Source organism: Ranitomeya variabilis, chromosome 3 (assembly GCF_051348905.1).
Source record: "Ranitomeya variabilis isolate aRanVar5 chromosome 3, aRanVar5.hap1, whole genome shotgun sequence".
NCBI classification, from domain to species: domain Eukaryota; kingdom Metazoa; phylum Chordata; class Amphibia; order Anura; family Dendrobatidae; genus Ranitomeya; species Ranitomeya variabilis.
In genome coordinates, this window is record NC_135234.1 from 665,484,121 (window position 1) to 665,501,176 (window position 17,056).

The 17,056-nt window shown below is 43.0% G+C and overlaps 1 protein-coding gene across 4 annotated transcripts in view; it reads left to right on the forward strand.

The window, feature by feature from the left end:
* HDAC7 (histone deacetylase 7) overlaps window positions 1–17,056 on the forward strand; it is a 498,490-nt gene that overhangs the window by 350,000 nt on the left and 131,434 nt on the right. For 2 of the 4 annotated variants that reach the window (XM_077297891.1, XM_077297892.1), the window contains exon 1: window positions 13,028–13,595. The exons of 1 other annotated variant lie outside the window; for it this stretch is intronic. In XM_077297891.1, coding sequence (XP_077154006.1) covers window positions 13,472–13,595 — 124 coding nt within the window. In that variant the 5' untranslated portion in view covers window positions 13,028–13,471. Of the gene's footprint in view, window positions 1–13,027; window positions 13,596–17,056 lie in introns of those variants that run through there. One more of the 4 variants, XM_077297893.1, reaches the window with a different exon arrangement.

Here is a 17,056-nt window from a genome sequence, read left to right on the forward strand (position 1 = left end):
TACTAAACCTACATCAGCCATGGGTTCTACCCTGATAATACAGAGCACGTCCTGGACACTTGGTCAAAATAATAGGAAAATTAATTCACAGTAATAATATGACAACATTTGTGTGTTGTAAGAAATAATGTGTAATCTTCGCCCTGGGGATATCATGTAACGCCCTGTCTGGCTTTGTACACGGCCATATAAAAGCTCAGACATGAGCAGTAACGCCTTTCTGGTCTTTCTCCCTTTTTGACTGAGGAATCTGGACGCGGTGACAAAGATGGACAGACATAGGTTCCAGGAAAGGGATCTGCATGGGCTGTTGCTTGTGGGTAATACTACAACAAGGTTTATGAGGCCCCTCTACTCTCAGGGGAGTTTTGCAAGAACTCTGGTATCAGCCTTCAGATATTACAAGCTAGACATAGTATCATGCAGACACCAGGCTGCAGTTCAAGACAATCCCTTTTCATAGGAAAATTTCTTAAATGAAGGCCTGCCACCACTTTAAGAACTTTATCTGTATATATTTTAAAAATAAACATCTAGACCTGATGTGGCTGGTGTACTTACTATGAAAATCCAGGTTTGTTAATTAAAAATATAAACATAAGGATGAATGACCTCGGGGAGATCAAAACATCCAACACCGCGGAGACACCATCACGTGTTTCTCAACGCAGTGATCCAGAACACTGCCCCCATCCCTTATGGGAAATATGCAAATGCGTGTAGAAAAGCCGCGGAGACACCATCACGTGTTTCTCAACGCAAGCAATGAATAGCCAGGTCTTTCACCGGGAAGGAACAACCACGGGAAGGGCAGCATCCAATAAAGGAAAACCACCTATGCCAAAACATGGTGTCCATCCACAGACAGCTGTTTCGGGGTATTTGCCCCTCATCAGTGTGGAGTAGGAAACTGGCTATTAGGAGCAGTGCCTAGTGAAAAGACTATAAACATAAGGATGTCTGTGGATGGATACCATGTTTTGGCATAGGTGGTTTTCCTTTATTGGATGCTGCCCTTCCCGTGGATGTTCCTTCCCGGTGAAAGACCTGGCTATTCATTGCTTGCGTTGAGAAACACGTGATGGTGTCTCCGCAGCTTTTCTACATGCATTTGCATATTTCCCATAAGGGATGGAGGCAGTGTTCTGGATCACTGCGTTGAGAAACACGTGATGGTGTCTCCGCGGTGTTGGATGTTTTGATCTCCCCGAGGTCATTCATCCTTATGTTTATAGTCTTTTCACTAGGCACTGCTCCTAATAGCCAGTTTCCTACTCCACACTGATGAGGGGCAAATACCCCGAAACAGCTGTCTGTGGATGGATACCATGTTTTGGCATAGGTGGTTTTCCTTTATTGGATGCTGCCCTTCCGGTGGTTGTTCCTTCCCGGTGAAAGACCTGACTATTCATTGCTTGCGTTGAGAAACACGTGATGGAGTCTCCGCGGCTTTTCTACATGCATTTGTTAATTAAAAATGGCTGTATAATCTGCTTTCAAAGTTTTCCTTGTTTAAGGGAGCAGATTTCCATATTTCTCGTGCAAAGATCACATCGCAGTGCACGGACTGGCTTGACACCTCTCCTGAAGTGAGCGTGATGTATTTTTATGCAGCTGTCGCCCTCAGGTCAGGAGAGGTGCTAGGCCAGTCAGAGGATTGCGATGTGGTCCTCCCCACGAGAAATACGACAGTCTGTCTACGCCCTAATATTAAAATATATGCTCTTTATACAGCTACTCTGATGTGGGTTTTCCAAGTAAATTGTCCAGCCTCAACAGGTCTAAGAGATCTATATAATAATGTATATAGTATGTTTTGCTCATATTAGTACAGCCAGCATTATAATCCAGAGCTGAATTTACAACCTGTAAGCCTCAGAGCTGAACTCTCTACCTTTGTAACCCAAAATCTGAGCTTTTTCTGGTGACTCAAATTTTTTAAATAATATGATATCATGAAGGAAAACTTACTCTTCTATTTAGGGTTGGATTGTCCCTCCGGAGGGGCAGGTTAAGACGAAACTGGGCCCTGACTACAGCACCCCAACAATTCACTAGAAGACAACTAAATATGAATCTGACTGTGGAACCAATTGTAAAAATGAAACCTTTCTGGTGGTATGAGCTGCCTGAAATCATAACACCAAAGTTACTTATGCAATTGACAGTGGAATGCAATAGATGGTGGGCCCTGAATCACAACAATGCTCAAAAAGAGGCAGAATTGTGAATGCTGCTCTGGATGTAATTGTCACGGGGGTACTGGGTAGACTACAGCTGATTACCCGGGCCCCTGCGATATCCCTCAGACTAGGGAAAACCCTGTCTGTCCCTCTCCCAGAATTTACACTGATGGTGTGCTTGTCTGGGCCGCCAGGCCTGACCCTGACTCCTGTTTCAGCCCTATGCTGAAACCTCCACCCGCCACCCAGTGATTAGACCACACACCAACCTCCACAGAAAGCACAGACAGGGAAAACTAAAAAACGCACCACGCCGCAGACACACAGGAAAACACTATAATGTGCACAGGGCAAAACAAACACAAATATAGGAAGGAGAAATATGACAAAGGATAATATACCACCAGATACGATATTTCTTCTCCTAGACCACCACTCCAGACCGAGATCACCAGGCACAAGACACAAGCTATAATCGGCGACGCCCAAAGTCCAGAATGACTATTTAAAGGCCACGGGCGTGACCCAGCCTCCAACCAGATTACCAGCTAGATTAACCCCGGACAACCTGGATAAAATCTAGCCGGCGCCACTGAGTGTATAGTGGACAAATGTGGAATTACCGCTGTCTGTCTAGTGTGAATAGCGTCCGACATGACAGTAATAGAGGCTGAGTGTCAGGATAATGGTTCGTCAGTTTTTCATGTACGAGCGCTATCCATTTTATTCACGGAGAGCACTCGTACCTATGACAGTCTATGGGGCTTTTCGACTAGAGACTAGTGATAAGCGAATATACTCGTTACTCGAGATTTCCCGAGCACGCTCAGGGGTCCTCCGAGTATTTTTTAGTGCTCGGAGATTTAGTTTTTCTTGCCGCAGCTGAATGATTTACATCTGTTAGCCAGCATAATTACATGTGGGGATTCCCTAGCGACCAGGCAACTCCCACATGTACTTATGCTGGCTAACAGATGTAAATCATTCAGCTGCGGCAAGAAAAACTAAATCTCCGAGCACTAAAAATTACTCAGAGGACACCAGAGCGTATTCGGGAAATCTCGAGTAACGAGTATATTTGATCATCACTAGTAGAGACGTCTAATACTGATCCAATGTCGGATCTAATCAACAATGTACGGTAAGTGATCAGATCAGTGAACATGATCTGACCGCGTTCGGATGCCATCTGTGTGCTGCAGAGAAACTTGCTTTTTCTCATTAATGAATATAACTGATAAAACTCTGATGAAAATCACTGATGAAACTCCTTTTTTGAAAACCTCATGTCTGAACAAGGCCTAAATATGGCATAAGGGATACAACATAAATAATGAATTTACCAATTTTGTTCCACTTTTAGTGTATCTCATATCTATAAATAAGACGAACATACGATTTTAATGATTTCTGTACCAATATATTAACAAGCAAAAATAACATATACTTACTATATCTAATAAACTTATTAAATAGGATAGATGTTCCTATTGAATGAGAAAGAAAAAAAGGCACATCCGACCTAAAAAAGAAATAATATGTAAAAAGAATGTAATAAACCAAAATTCACCATTCTGCTTGCTGCTATTTGCCTACCTGGGCGACACACATCTGAGGGACTGTCCAGTATCCAATGTCCCTTTCCATATCAGCTAATTATCAGCATCGCCATAGCCTTCTGAGTCCCGGCTGATTAAGGTATCAGAAGAAACACATTCCTGCTGTCACTACTCACTTGGGTTTTTCAACACTTGATTTCTATTCTATATTGTTAACATTTAGTTTAATATTAACATTTCATTTTGGCGAAAGAGACAATTTGTAAATAGTTTATTCGATCAATTCTATCAATATATAAATTAGTAAATCCAACTATAGTTTACATATTACATAATATCCGATAAGTAACGTAACAGATACTAGGTGACAACTACCAAAGACAGCAATTATAGTATATCTATTGATATGGCTTAATGGGAATCTTTCCGTAGGATTAGCCCTCCTAAGCCGTTTATATGGCCATGTAGGTCATAGAAAGCAGAATAAAACGGTACATTGGTATTTGTGATATGATGTAGTATTTCTAAGAAATTCATGTTTTTCTTCATGTAAATCAGTTGTTAAGATCTATGGGCTGGACATTGATCTCCCCAAGAATCTGCCTCCAGAGCTTATTTAAAGTGAAAGGTGGTGTTACCAGTGTGAGACATGTAATGACTGACCGTCTGCTCTCCTGATCTCACTGCAGAGCTGTGTATGATTACAAAGTGCTGGGAGTAGAGAAGACATAATTGTGATTACATACACTTTTTTAGTTTTCAGCTCACACAGCCAGTGTGGAGGGGAAGAGAGTACAGCAGACCTAACTGCTGCTAGAAGTGTTGGTAATGAGACAAAGCTCAGTAACGAGCGCAGACTGTCATATGTCTCACACAGGAGGGGCTCATCTAAAAGTCTCACTGCAGAGCTGTGCCTGATAACAACCAACACTTGAGCTTTCATGTCACAGGTGGTCAGTATGTTGGAAGGGCCAGAGATATTAGCACTGTATGAGGATAATTACAGATGCAGATGTGTTTGTAATGAGACAAAGTTCAGTTGCATTGCCCCCCCACACACACATACACACTCACACACACTAGCTGCCTGTGGGATGGAAGCTGAAAGAGTGCTAGTAGCATTCAGGCACAGTTCTGACAGTACTGTGAGAGGAGAGCTACAACTGCAGATGTGGTTATAATAAGATAAGGCTCAGCTATGCTGTACTGTGTTAGTTATAATCACACACAGATCTGCAGTGAGATCAGGAGAGTATATTTTCAGTCATTACATGGATCACACTGGTGGTGCCCCTTTCATTTAAAATAAGCCCTAGTGTCAGATTCTCCAGTAGATCTTTGTCCGGCCCATAGATCTTAACTCATTTACAGTCTTAAAAATTTTGATTTCTATGGAATAAGACATCACATCGCAGATATCAAAGCATCATTTTATTCAGCTTCCTATGACCTACATGCCCATATAGACGGCTTAGGAGGGTTGATCCTATTAATAGGTTCCCTTTAATAGGCTAGATGACAACCCATATGGACACTGTAATGAAAGCTACCAATGGCTGTCATGCAGAATCAGACATATTTTGTCTCATTTTTCCTGTTTTAAGGCTGTTTTTTGTTTTTTTGCCAAATTCTTCTTTTAAGGTGTGCCTATTTTAAAGTCTGTTTTCTAATTATTTGTCTGTTTTATTTTCTTTTTGCCATTGTGGGCATGGTTTTCATAATCTTGATATTTACGGTCATGTCATTATTTTACACGGCAGAATTTTGGAGCAAATGTTAGAATTGTCAGAGATATTTCAACATATAAGACTTTCTGCTCTAAAAAGGCGCAAAAAAAGATAAAAGACAAAAATAAAGAGTTTATTTTCTATTTGGAGCTAAAAATGGCAATAAATGACAAAAGAAAAAAAAATGTGACTTTAAAAAAATGAAAATGATGAATATTGCCCAATATGACCTAGCTGGGCGCATACTAGATGATCTAGACAGCTGTGAATATCTTGTCGTTCATGACTGATGACGGAAGGTTGTCATTCTACATGTTGAAAGGATACCTGGTGAAAACAGCTGAACTGGTATGTGACTTAGGTTGGGCTTCTATATATGAAAAAATGACGCAATCCGTCATTTGTCATGAATGACTTTCCATGTATGCAGACTGCACCCAAGCATGATGAAAAAAAATACAAAATAATGTCTATGATGGACATCTTTACCCTCTTTTGGTCACAAAAAGGCACCATTAATGCTAAATTCTACAGCATAAAGCCTGTTCAAAAGGATAAATAGACTTTACAAATGAGGACAGATATGGTTGCAAATGTCAGAGCAAATATTAGTGAAAACGACATAAAATGGTCACAATTCACTATTGCTAAAGGGAACACAAGGGGATGAGGGGGTTACATCTAAAGACCTAAAAAAATGCACTAATACTTTTGTATATAGCGTTTACACACAGTGTATAGATACAAAAAATGCACTAATACTTTTGTATATGGCGTGTGTGTGTATATATATATACAGTAAAACATCTGCTGAATATATATTCTAGCTGACATTTAACTTCTAATATAATGGTTCGAAGATAAGAAATAGTTTTTAGCAGTGGTGAGATCACCTCCCACGAGTCTCTGAAGACCGCCCTTATTTTCTTCAGCTCGCAGTGGAATACATCACAGGAGTCTTGTTTTACACATCAAAATTTTTTCAGTATGAGTGAATATGTGAAGAAAGCGGAAAAGTGTGCTGGTAATATTAAAGGAATCTGTTTGTTTTATATCTTTGCCAAATATAAGTGGGAATAGATGACACATCCAAGACACGTCTTGTGGGACCTACTAGACACTATGCGCACCCTGCGACATGATTACGAATGTGGCTAAAAATATGGGCTTTCGTATTGTAGACACCCGTGAGTCAGCCGGGACCGAGCGTCGTGCTACACACTACCAGGTGGTGTATGATTAACCAGAGAATGTTGACTACGCATAATTCAAGGCGACAGCTAACAAGAATGTCTCAGAAAACTCATGGGTCATAGATCCTTATACCCTGTTTTTCAAAAACAATCTTTGTCAGAGCTCATTAGACGATTGTTAGGGTAAGTTCACATTTTTATGTGGATTTTTTAAACATATTCGCTCCAAGATTCACATAAAAACTATTCAAATCCATTCTGAATACACTTTGACATGGATTTTTGGAGCCAATCAGCTTCAAGATCATCAACAAAAAACTCCAGCATACCCTAATACTTGAACAAGTCACTAATCCTGCAATTCGTGGCCCTAGAGAGTAGGATGTTTTCCACGTGGAAGAGGACTCATTTGCAGATCCTGGGTGCCTATAAGTCTCTCTCCACCAGCTTGGCACTCTCCACTTCAGGGCTGTTTGCAAACAAATTACCTATTGTTATCACTTGGGAACTGATCACTCTTTACGGGGGCGTCTGATTGTTAATCTTTTATCAATACTCTGAAACAAGATGACAATATATTGTTTAAAACTATGTAGATTTTTTTTACTCTTTAATCAGGGCAGCACTGTACAGCAAATCTTCTAGGGAAGAAAACCTCCGTAATACAGTGAGCCAATAAACATGCCACTTTTTTTTTTTTTTTTTTAAACAAAATCCACAGATTTTTCTTACATCTTCATATGGCATCTATGGGTAAAAACCTCACCATGGGTGCATATACCGAGACCGCTATTTCATATGCTAGTCTTAAACTGAACAGCACTGGAGTAATGTGCAGTAAATGTATTTACAGGAAAGGTATGTGACATAATGTCTTTTTCAGGCAGATTTTTGATGAATTTGCCTAAAGAAGCTCTAAAAATATTTAACAGAATTAACATATGCATAGTGATGTCAAAACGACGTACTGCTTAAACTTATATGCTCGATCTTTTTGAGCTTCTTTTAACCCCTAAAGGCTTTGAATGCTGTTAAAGGTTTTTACTATCCCATCTGAAAGCAGCATGATGTAGGGGACACCCCCTGATTCCAGTGATGTCACTTTCTGAGCTTCTTGCTGTCATTTTGATAAAATCACTGTTTTCTCTGCTGCAGATCTAGCAGTTCTCTGAATGCTGAGCTCTGTATGACCTGCCACCATCGCTGATCGGCAGCTTTCAGTGTGCAAAGAAAGCTGCCAATCAGTGATGGAGACGGGGTTATACAGAGATCATGAATATGGTTTACTAGTGTTCTAGTGATAAATCTCCTGCAGATAAAACACTGATTTAATAAAAAATAAGCAAGCAGCCTCATAAGTGACACATCGCTGGAATCATTGTCTCTGTCTATTATGGTCCCCTCAGACTAGGTGGCAAAACTCACCAAAAGCTCATCGTGGGAATGTAGCCTAAGGCAGGATAATCCCGAGTTGAGCTTTTGGTTCGTTATTGACCCTGCAGAATTTCTGCACCATTTTTGCATCTATTATGTAAATTACGTTACTTGCAGTTTTTCATTACATTTTTTTGTGCATGTTTTTTTAATATGTTTGATGTGGTGTTTTTTGTCTCTTTTTGGTGTGTCGTGCTGTAAATAAAGCTGCTTTGTTTTTTACACTTCCTGGTATTTAGCTTTGGCAAAACCTTATTGTATACTGTGCTGATCACATGCGTTGTGAATGTGCTTCCGAAGCAGAAACGCACTAAAAATACACATACGTTTTTTACCTGTGGATTTTCCACATCTAATACAAGTCTATGCTGTGTTGAAAAAAAGCACAGTGGCCACGAGCTTTCTATAAATCCCATCCAATTTGCTGGAACTGTAAAAATATGCGGAGTCAAAAATGACTTAATGATTTTGAAAGTCTAAAGCACCATATTCCAGAAATCAGATAGGAGAGGCTGCAGGCCAGGGGCAAGCAATGCAGCCCCACAAGGGTCCTAGGGGTAAGGGGGCTCAGGTGGTAAGGGGGCCCGGATCCGTCCCTGAAGCAGGTGGGACTGTGCATTATGAGCCATGGGACTGGAGAGAGCCCATATGTTGCTCTTGCCCAGGCGCCTCTTCTGTCTCTGCTCCTGCTGCAGGCGGCATTTTTATGGGAAGATGTTTTACCAGCGCCATGATAAAGAGAAAGCAAAGATTGTGTTATTTGTGTGGCTTTTGTTCAATATCGGGAAAAAAGGAGGAATGCAGCAATAAAACTCACAAAGGGAGATGGTTGGCAAACTTGGTGCAGCCAGAAGAAGCCAACCCCAGCCATGCTGCCCGAAGACCCCGGTAACCCCTTCCAGGCTGGGCACACTACAAACTGTCCCTTGTACACCAGTTAACTCCGTCCACACTGGACTCCGAAATGACTTTGCTTCCAGGCTGCACACTGAACCAGTCAACCCTGTCCACACTGTAATGGGAACCGGATAATCGCCAGAACAAAAAAAAACCCTTAGGGTATGTGTCCACATTCAGGAAACGCTGCGTTTTTGACGCAGCGCTGAGCCGCAGCGTCCAGATGTTACAGCATAGTGGAGGGGGTTTTTTCAGAACGCAGCATGTTGCTACAATGAGCAAAACACGCAGGAACACCGCAGGTGACCTGCCAGTGACCTCAGGGGCATTTTTGGTCAGGATTTTACCTGCATAAAATCCTGACCAAAGCCTGAAGCAAACCTGAACGTGGACACATACCCTTAGGTGGCGTGTCCACGTTCAGGATGGCCGGCGGTATCGTCGGAGCGGCAAAGCCCCGCCCCCTTCTGGGACGCGATGATGCCGGATGTGTTAACTGTACACATCCGGGATCATCGCACTCCTCGCATAGGGCCCTGTGATATTCCTTGCGGCGACGCAGCGTCGCCGCAAGGAACACGGACATGCTGCGATCTGAAAAGACGCGCAGCATGTCCGTAGTCGCAGGGCCGCCGCGTGCGGGTTTCCATGCATAGTGGACACGGGATTTCAAAAAATCCCCTCCACTATGCTGGAACATCTGGACGCTGCGTGTTTGACACTGCAGCTCTGCGCAGCGTCAAACACGCAGCGTTTACTGACCGTGGACACATACCCTAAGGGTATGTGTCCACGTTCAGGTTTGCTTCAGACTTTGGTCAGGATTTTATGCAGGTAAAATCCTGACCAAAAATGCACCTGAGGTCACCGGCAGGGTATACCTTGACGATTTGGTGGAGCAGCTTAGTATACATTTTTTTGCAAAAAAACGTATCAACTAAATACCCTGTTTTCTTTACATCTTTTGACTAGCACTTGCTGATTACTGTGATTTTTTTTTTTTTTTGCAACAGAGTATTTTTGACCTCACTGTGCTCTTTTGTGTCTTCATGCAGCCAGAATCAGGCTGGCCATAGAATTAAGCTTTCAAATGGACGTTTTCTGAGTGACCTGTCATTCATGACTGATTTGTGAAGTAATGTGCCCTCGACGTCTTTATCAGGAGGATTCAGCCTGGAAACCCCCTGAAAAAGCACAGCAAAAAAATGAGCTCAATACACAGCAATATAAGGAAGGACATTGCCGTGCACATGCTCCAGCTTTTGTCACTTCTTTTATCAGCTTCAGGATTCAGATACCATGAAGTGGTTAAAAGAAGGCACATGCCCATTCTTTGGGCGGCTTAGTTTGGAGGCCCCCACACTCTATATACTTGAACGTATGGAGAGAAGATGGCAGCGCCCGAGCTGCTTCAAGAACAACAGAAAAGACTCCAGCAAAGCTACTTCATTAAAATGGCCGCCGGCGTTGTCACCTTGGAAAACTCGTAGATTCTGCCAGCATCTTAAAGACGTTGCTTGTACATACCCTATATCTGCCCTTCTGGTTGTGCACCCTTCATGGATAACCTACCCAGAAATCAGACTGTCAGCAGAACTTCCCAAATATAACGGTGTGCAGATAGGAGCCAGGGGCCCACATGCAGATTCACTGCTCAGTTTTTCATTATTTTTGCACTGAAAATACACAACAGTTCCTCTGTTTATTAATTTTCTTTAAATACATTTTCCTTTTTTATGAATATTTGACACGTTTTTATGCATTTTTAAGAGCAGAAACTCACGAAAAAACGCAATTGCAAATTTACATGCTTTTTTAGGCTGACCATAAAAGTCAAAGGCCATGTCTTTCTTTAATTATTTTGTTTTTGCTGGGCATTTTTGATACTTTCTCCCATTTATTTAATGCTTTTTTGGTGCAAGTTTGAAGCTGCATTTTTTTATTTAATTGTTTGTTTTTTTTTACTACAGAATAACTTTGTTTCCAGTGGTTTCCATACATAAATTGCACTTTTTAAATGTATTTTTTTCAGGCTTAGAAAAAAAACGCACCAAAAAAAACACATCGCTCGAGGGCATTGTTAGACATCATTTTTCATGAAAAAGCAGCATAAGTTATGATGGGTGCGTGTGGGATCCGTGACAAAAACGGATACAACACGTACTGGAAACGTATGAAGGAGACCTAAGACGGTTGGGGGGAGGGGATGCACCAAAAACCCCTCCAGTATCACTACGCCTTTAAAGAAATTGTCCAGTACTTGGACTTCTTCGCATACCCCTCGCTTGGCCCCCATAAAGTAATAAGGCTTATGCTCGCCGCCTGTGCTGGCGCCGTCCCCGCGGTGTCATCACTCCGTCTCCTGCGCTGTTGTGACATGTGATGCTGGCGTCCAATCAGCGCTGGCGTTACTATCCCCGCCTCCTGTCGAATTCAGCAGGAAGAGGAAGTCAGAGATCAGCCGCAGCCCGGACTTCCTCTTCCTGTTCGATTTGTCCGAAGGCGGAGACAGTAAAAATGCCAGTACTTATTGGGCCCGGTCTCACGTGTCACAATAACAGCACCGGAGCCGAAGAGATGGAGCACCGACACCGCAGGAACGGCGCCGCCACTGGAGGCGAGTATAAGCGTTATTTTATCAGGGCCAAACCTTTACATCGAGAAGGGGTCAGCGTAGTAGTGGACACCCCCTATACATGCATCATGGACATGACTTTTTGTGAACTCACATCCACTTTGCTTGGACAGTTAAATTCAGATCTTCTGTACAAAAAAAAAGCAGAGGAAGAAAACGCACTATTTACGCTACGTGTGGACACTGCCTAAAGGGGGAAATTCTCCAAAACCCCCTACGGTTGCGCAGCGTCTTTAGTCTTCATGAAATCACATCCACTTTGCTTGGATAATTAAATGCATATCTACTGCACACAAAAAAAGCTGAGGAAAAAGTGCACTGAAAGTGTGCACACAAAAAAAGCTGAGGAAAAAGTGCACTGAAAGTGTGAACATGGCCTAAAGGGTCAAAAAATGCACAGAAAACTCCTACAGTTTAGCGGCGTTTTTTAAGTGCTCATGAGTTTTCGTGAACTCGCATTCATTTTTTCTCCGGTGTATAAGAAAGACATAGCTGAACTGGAGCGGGTGCAGAGAAGAGCGACCAAGGTCATTAGAGGACTGGGGGGTCTGCCATACCAAGATAGGTTATTACACTTGGGGCTATTTAGTTTGGAAAAACGAAGACTAAGGGGTGATCTTATTTTAATGTATAAATATATGAGGGGACAGTACAAAGACCTTTCTGGTGATCTTTTTAATCATAGACCTGAGACAGGGACAAGGGGGCATCCTCTACGTCTGGAGGAAAGAAGGTTTAAGCATAACAGACGCGGATTCTTTACTGTAAGAGCAGTGAGACTATGGAACTCTCTGCCGTATGATGTTGTAATGAGTGATTCATTACTTAAATTTAAGAGGGGACTGGATACCTTTCTGGAAAAGTATAATGTTACAGGGTATATATGTTAGATTCCTTGATAAGGCGTTGATCCAGGGAACTAGTCTGATTGCCGTATGTGGAGTCGGGAAGGAATTTTTTTCCCCATGGTGGAGTTACTCTTTGCCACATGGGTTTTTTTTGCCTTCCTCTGGATCAACATGTTAGGGCATGTTAGGTTAGGCTATGGGTTGAACTAGATGGACTTACAGTCTTCCTTCAACCTTAATAACTATGTAACTATGTAATTTTGCTGAAAAAAACCCCAAAACAAATCGCAGCGTTTATGCCCCGTGGGAACTTGGCCAAATACGTCAGGTAAACTTCGGGCAGAGTTAACCCCTTTCATGCTGCAGCCTTTCCCTCCATGTGGCAGGCACTTGCTCCTGTCACAGGGCCCTTAGCCGTGTGCAGGTAGGTGAGGGAGGAAGCCCGCACCATCCTGTGTGCCCGGGGTGGGTGGTAGCGGTGCCGGCCCGTCCTGCCAGTGCCGGCCCGTCCTGATTGGCCCCGCAGACAATGCTGCTCCCTTTGTGTGTATGTGCTCGGCGCTGGCTGCTGCTGATATGAGCGCTATTTTTGGCCGCGCTCCTCCTCCTGCCGTCTATTTCTGTCAGTCTGAGCTCGGGGCAGTGGTGTAACCATGCTGTGTGCACACCCAGAGCCGCCTGCATGCACAGCCATTCCCAGGCAGCAGGGCAGGTGAAGCGGCGGGCAGTGCCAGGGCTGCAGCGGGCACCTCGTCGCCCCATTCCTTCTCGCGCCTCTCTAGTTGCTCCTTGGATGGCATGCCAACTTTCCGTGCCCTCGTGTGCTAGGACCCTGGCATGGACTGAGGCTTGGACTGCCTTCTTCTAGCGCCCTGTGTATGGATTTGCCGGCCACCCTCCAGCCCATGTGTCAGAGGGGCACCGTCACCGTGCAGCAGTGAGGACCGTGCCCAGGACAGTGCCCAGGACCGCCATCCCTTCATCCCCTCGCCTCCATGCCTGGATTACATCAAATGTTAAACACCATTTACGAGGCTGATTCTGCTTCTTCCACAGATGGCATCAGAAGGGGCGAGCCGGGCCTGAGGTTCGGGCACAAGAGTGGTGCCAGCGGAGCAGGTAGGAGGCTCGCCTTTATTATTACATGGCTTTTAGTAGGAAAGATTAGAGAGGGACCACAAGTCTCAGCATTTCCCTCTCCATGCCTTGTCTGACTGCAGTATGGGGGCAGACCTTGTGCCCTGCTGTGCTGGGGAGACATGTGCCCCCCCATGTAATGCTGCCCAGGTGACACCGCTGACCCCAGCCCCTGCCAGGATGACCCCACAGCTTCGCCCCAGGCAGCTGAAACAGGAGCAGGATGGACCCGTGACCTTTGTCATTCTTGTTCTTCCTGCCCCATGGAGACTCCTACAGAGGTTCTACAATAACTGTGTCTGTCCTTGGGAGCCGATCACCTTGACCTGCACGAAGCCGCACTTCTGGGGCCCAGGTATCAATGATTTGTTACCGTTTGATATCTAGAAACTTTTTATTACATGGTAACAACATAATAAAGGAGAATTACTACTTAGTGGTATCGTAAACCTAAATGATACCATAAAACGCAACAGAACATATTATTAAGATACAATATTAATGGAAACATTTAGATGCAAAATATTTTACTTTTATTATTAAATACCATAAAGTTCAGGCTGTGAACAGCACAGAGCTGGCCGTACACATTATGGATGGGCCCGTGTATGTGATACAGACATGCTCTTACTCTTGGTTACCTACAGCGCCATTTTCCTGTAAAAAACGTAGTATATGATCAAAATAGCCAAGGTGACGTTTCCATATTTCCTCCAGATGGGGAACAGCTGCGGTCTGGTGCTGCCCATTGACAGTAGGTTAACGATTGGATCTTCTGCCCATAAAATAATGCCCGGCCTTAATTGTTTCTGGATCCTGTCAACATAAGAATGGGATCGATGGCGACTTTGGCCACAACAGAGGTCGCATAGTCAAGGTTGGCTCTGTGCAGCTGCTACATAATAATAATAATAATATTATTACAGCACCATTGGTGAGAAGAGGTTACATAGAAAATAAGTAGATATTACAATGAACAAACTGTCAGTGCCTGACTGCTGCAGAAGGCCGAGGACCCTGCTATTTGTGGGCTTAGGGTCCACAGGGTAACAGAGGGAGGCGAGGAGCATGTCGCAAAAATATCCACCTGGTTCTGACTTTTTGCGTCACGTGACCCTGGCGGTCCCAACACGATCCCATTCATCGCCATTATGCTGCAATGTAGCGGCTGCACAGAACATTTTTTTTTTTTTTTTGGGATGCGTGACCTGTGTTGTTACCAAAGTCGACGTGCAGCCCCAGACTAAAAGTTACGTCACGTCGCCCATTGGTGGAAACAAGGACCAAATAAGGTGGATGTTTGCCGGTGCTTTGTGAATCGGGGGGGGGTGTCAGCCGATTGTCGCAGTCCTATTATTTCTACGGCCAAGAAATGACCTCCTAATCTTCTATGCCGAGAAATTAAAAGACTTATCTAAGAAAATGTACAATTGGTGGAGAAAGGTTTAACTTGATGGTCCTAGGTCTTTATTCAACCTACGTAACTAGGCAACTGCAAAAATCATATTTATGATAATGAATATTAAAATCCAATCCCTGTGCCACAAAGAGGGTCTTTGGAGTTGTTACAGAACCGGTGGTATTTTCCTGTAATGTAACAATTTTACTATTATCGATCGTTGATGATCGGATTGTCTGTCACCCATGGAGATCAATATTCTTCTTTAGAGACTTGTTACGCCTTTATTTTTTGGCAGATAAATGTGGCTGGCCCAGTTAAGCTTACCAGCTGTAATAAACCCCCAATAAATAATTTGTAACCGGCACAAACATTTTCAGCATTGCACGTTTTATTTTTGGAGAAGGCCTGGGTCCAATGTTATCGCTGAAAACAAAGCAAGTTAAGCTGCTGCTGCTATGCGCCTGAATTCTCAGGAAGCCTCACATGTGAGAAGAAGCAGATGTCTGGGGCCGGCATTTCTGAGCCCTGCGCTGCCTGCCAGAGAATTAGGGTCTTTTTACATTACACTACCTTTCTCTAGTAAGCAGAAGGTTTGGCGTCGCTGTGATCCGAAAAAAGAGTTACGGTGTTAAAAAAATTTGCAAAAGTAAGATTAACTCAATTCTCCGAAAACGATAGAAAAGGAGGAGGAAGTGTGATGTGAGAGATGTGACATGATTGAAAGAAAAGTAGCAGATGATTGGAATGCAATGGAAAATATGTAAACACGCAAGGGGTGCGAAGAAGTTTATTCTGAGCAGGAGCCACAAGGAAACAAAAAACGGGCAGACTGGTCGGGCCTGTTAGTCGTCATGAGCAGCATTTTAGGCGAGAAGAGCTGTTTTATAAATAGAGACACATTCAGTATTACTAAATCGCTCATTACTTTGCTGGGGGGGAAGAAATAGAATGCATTGCGGCTTTCTTTCTGGTCGAGGATATGTGGAACGTAAAGGCAAAATCTGTGGGTGTTATGTGGCACCAGAACTCAGCGGCACCACATTTTCCTTTTGAAATTTTATAAGGGGGTGACAGTGATGCCGCTGTCCAATATAGGGCATTGTAGAGACGTGAGCAATCAATAAGCAGCGCAACATTTGCTATCTTTATGCTGTATGCCCAGAGTCGCCATGTAGCCCCTGACATTGTTCACACGTGCTTTTACATCTTCTGCAGAAAAAAAAGCTGCATATTACAGTACCAGCAAAAACTGGGATTTTAGAGATCTCATGCACACACTTGTGGGTTTTTTTTTGTTGTTTTTTTAAATCTGCATCAGGTCAATTCTTTCAGCGTAGAAAGCAGTGAGAGAGTGTGAAAAATACAGCAAACTGGCTTTTTGCAGCATTTTTTTCTTTTATTAGTGAATAAATCAAATTTTGATTAAACGTACTGTAGACAAATCACCCATGGAATACGCAACAAAAAAAACACGCAGCAAAACCTGCATTTTGAACACAGCGCCTTTCCTGCCAATAAAGTGGGTTTTGCCTGCAAAAAAAAACAAATGCTAAAAAAACTGCTGCGTGTGAAAATAGTCCTAACCTTTTACTTTTTGCGTGTTTTGTTTCCAGTTCTGGTTACAAATTCTATGATAAGTGGAAATTGAAAAGAACCAGCGATCCATTGAATCAGGGCCCAGAGTTCTCCCCTGCAGTGACAGCATTTTATTTTTAGTTAGCTGTGTATACTTAAGATTTTTACTATTCCTTCTACAATGGAGGGAGAACAATTACTGTTGATATATACAATCTTACAGTTTCTAGGCACTTCCTCCTCTGGGACAATTATTTTAATTCACAAACTTCCTGTCTTGAGAGATTTATTTTGGCACATACCTGCAGTTTCTAAAGTTGTGTTGCTCCGGCTGAGAACATATGATGGTCTTGTAATAACACCCATATTTACAATGCACTGATTTACAGTAGATACATTGTACTGATGGAAATCATATTGCTACTTACACATGAAAAGACTCCTTCGCACTTTTTTTTAAAATTTT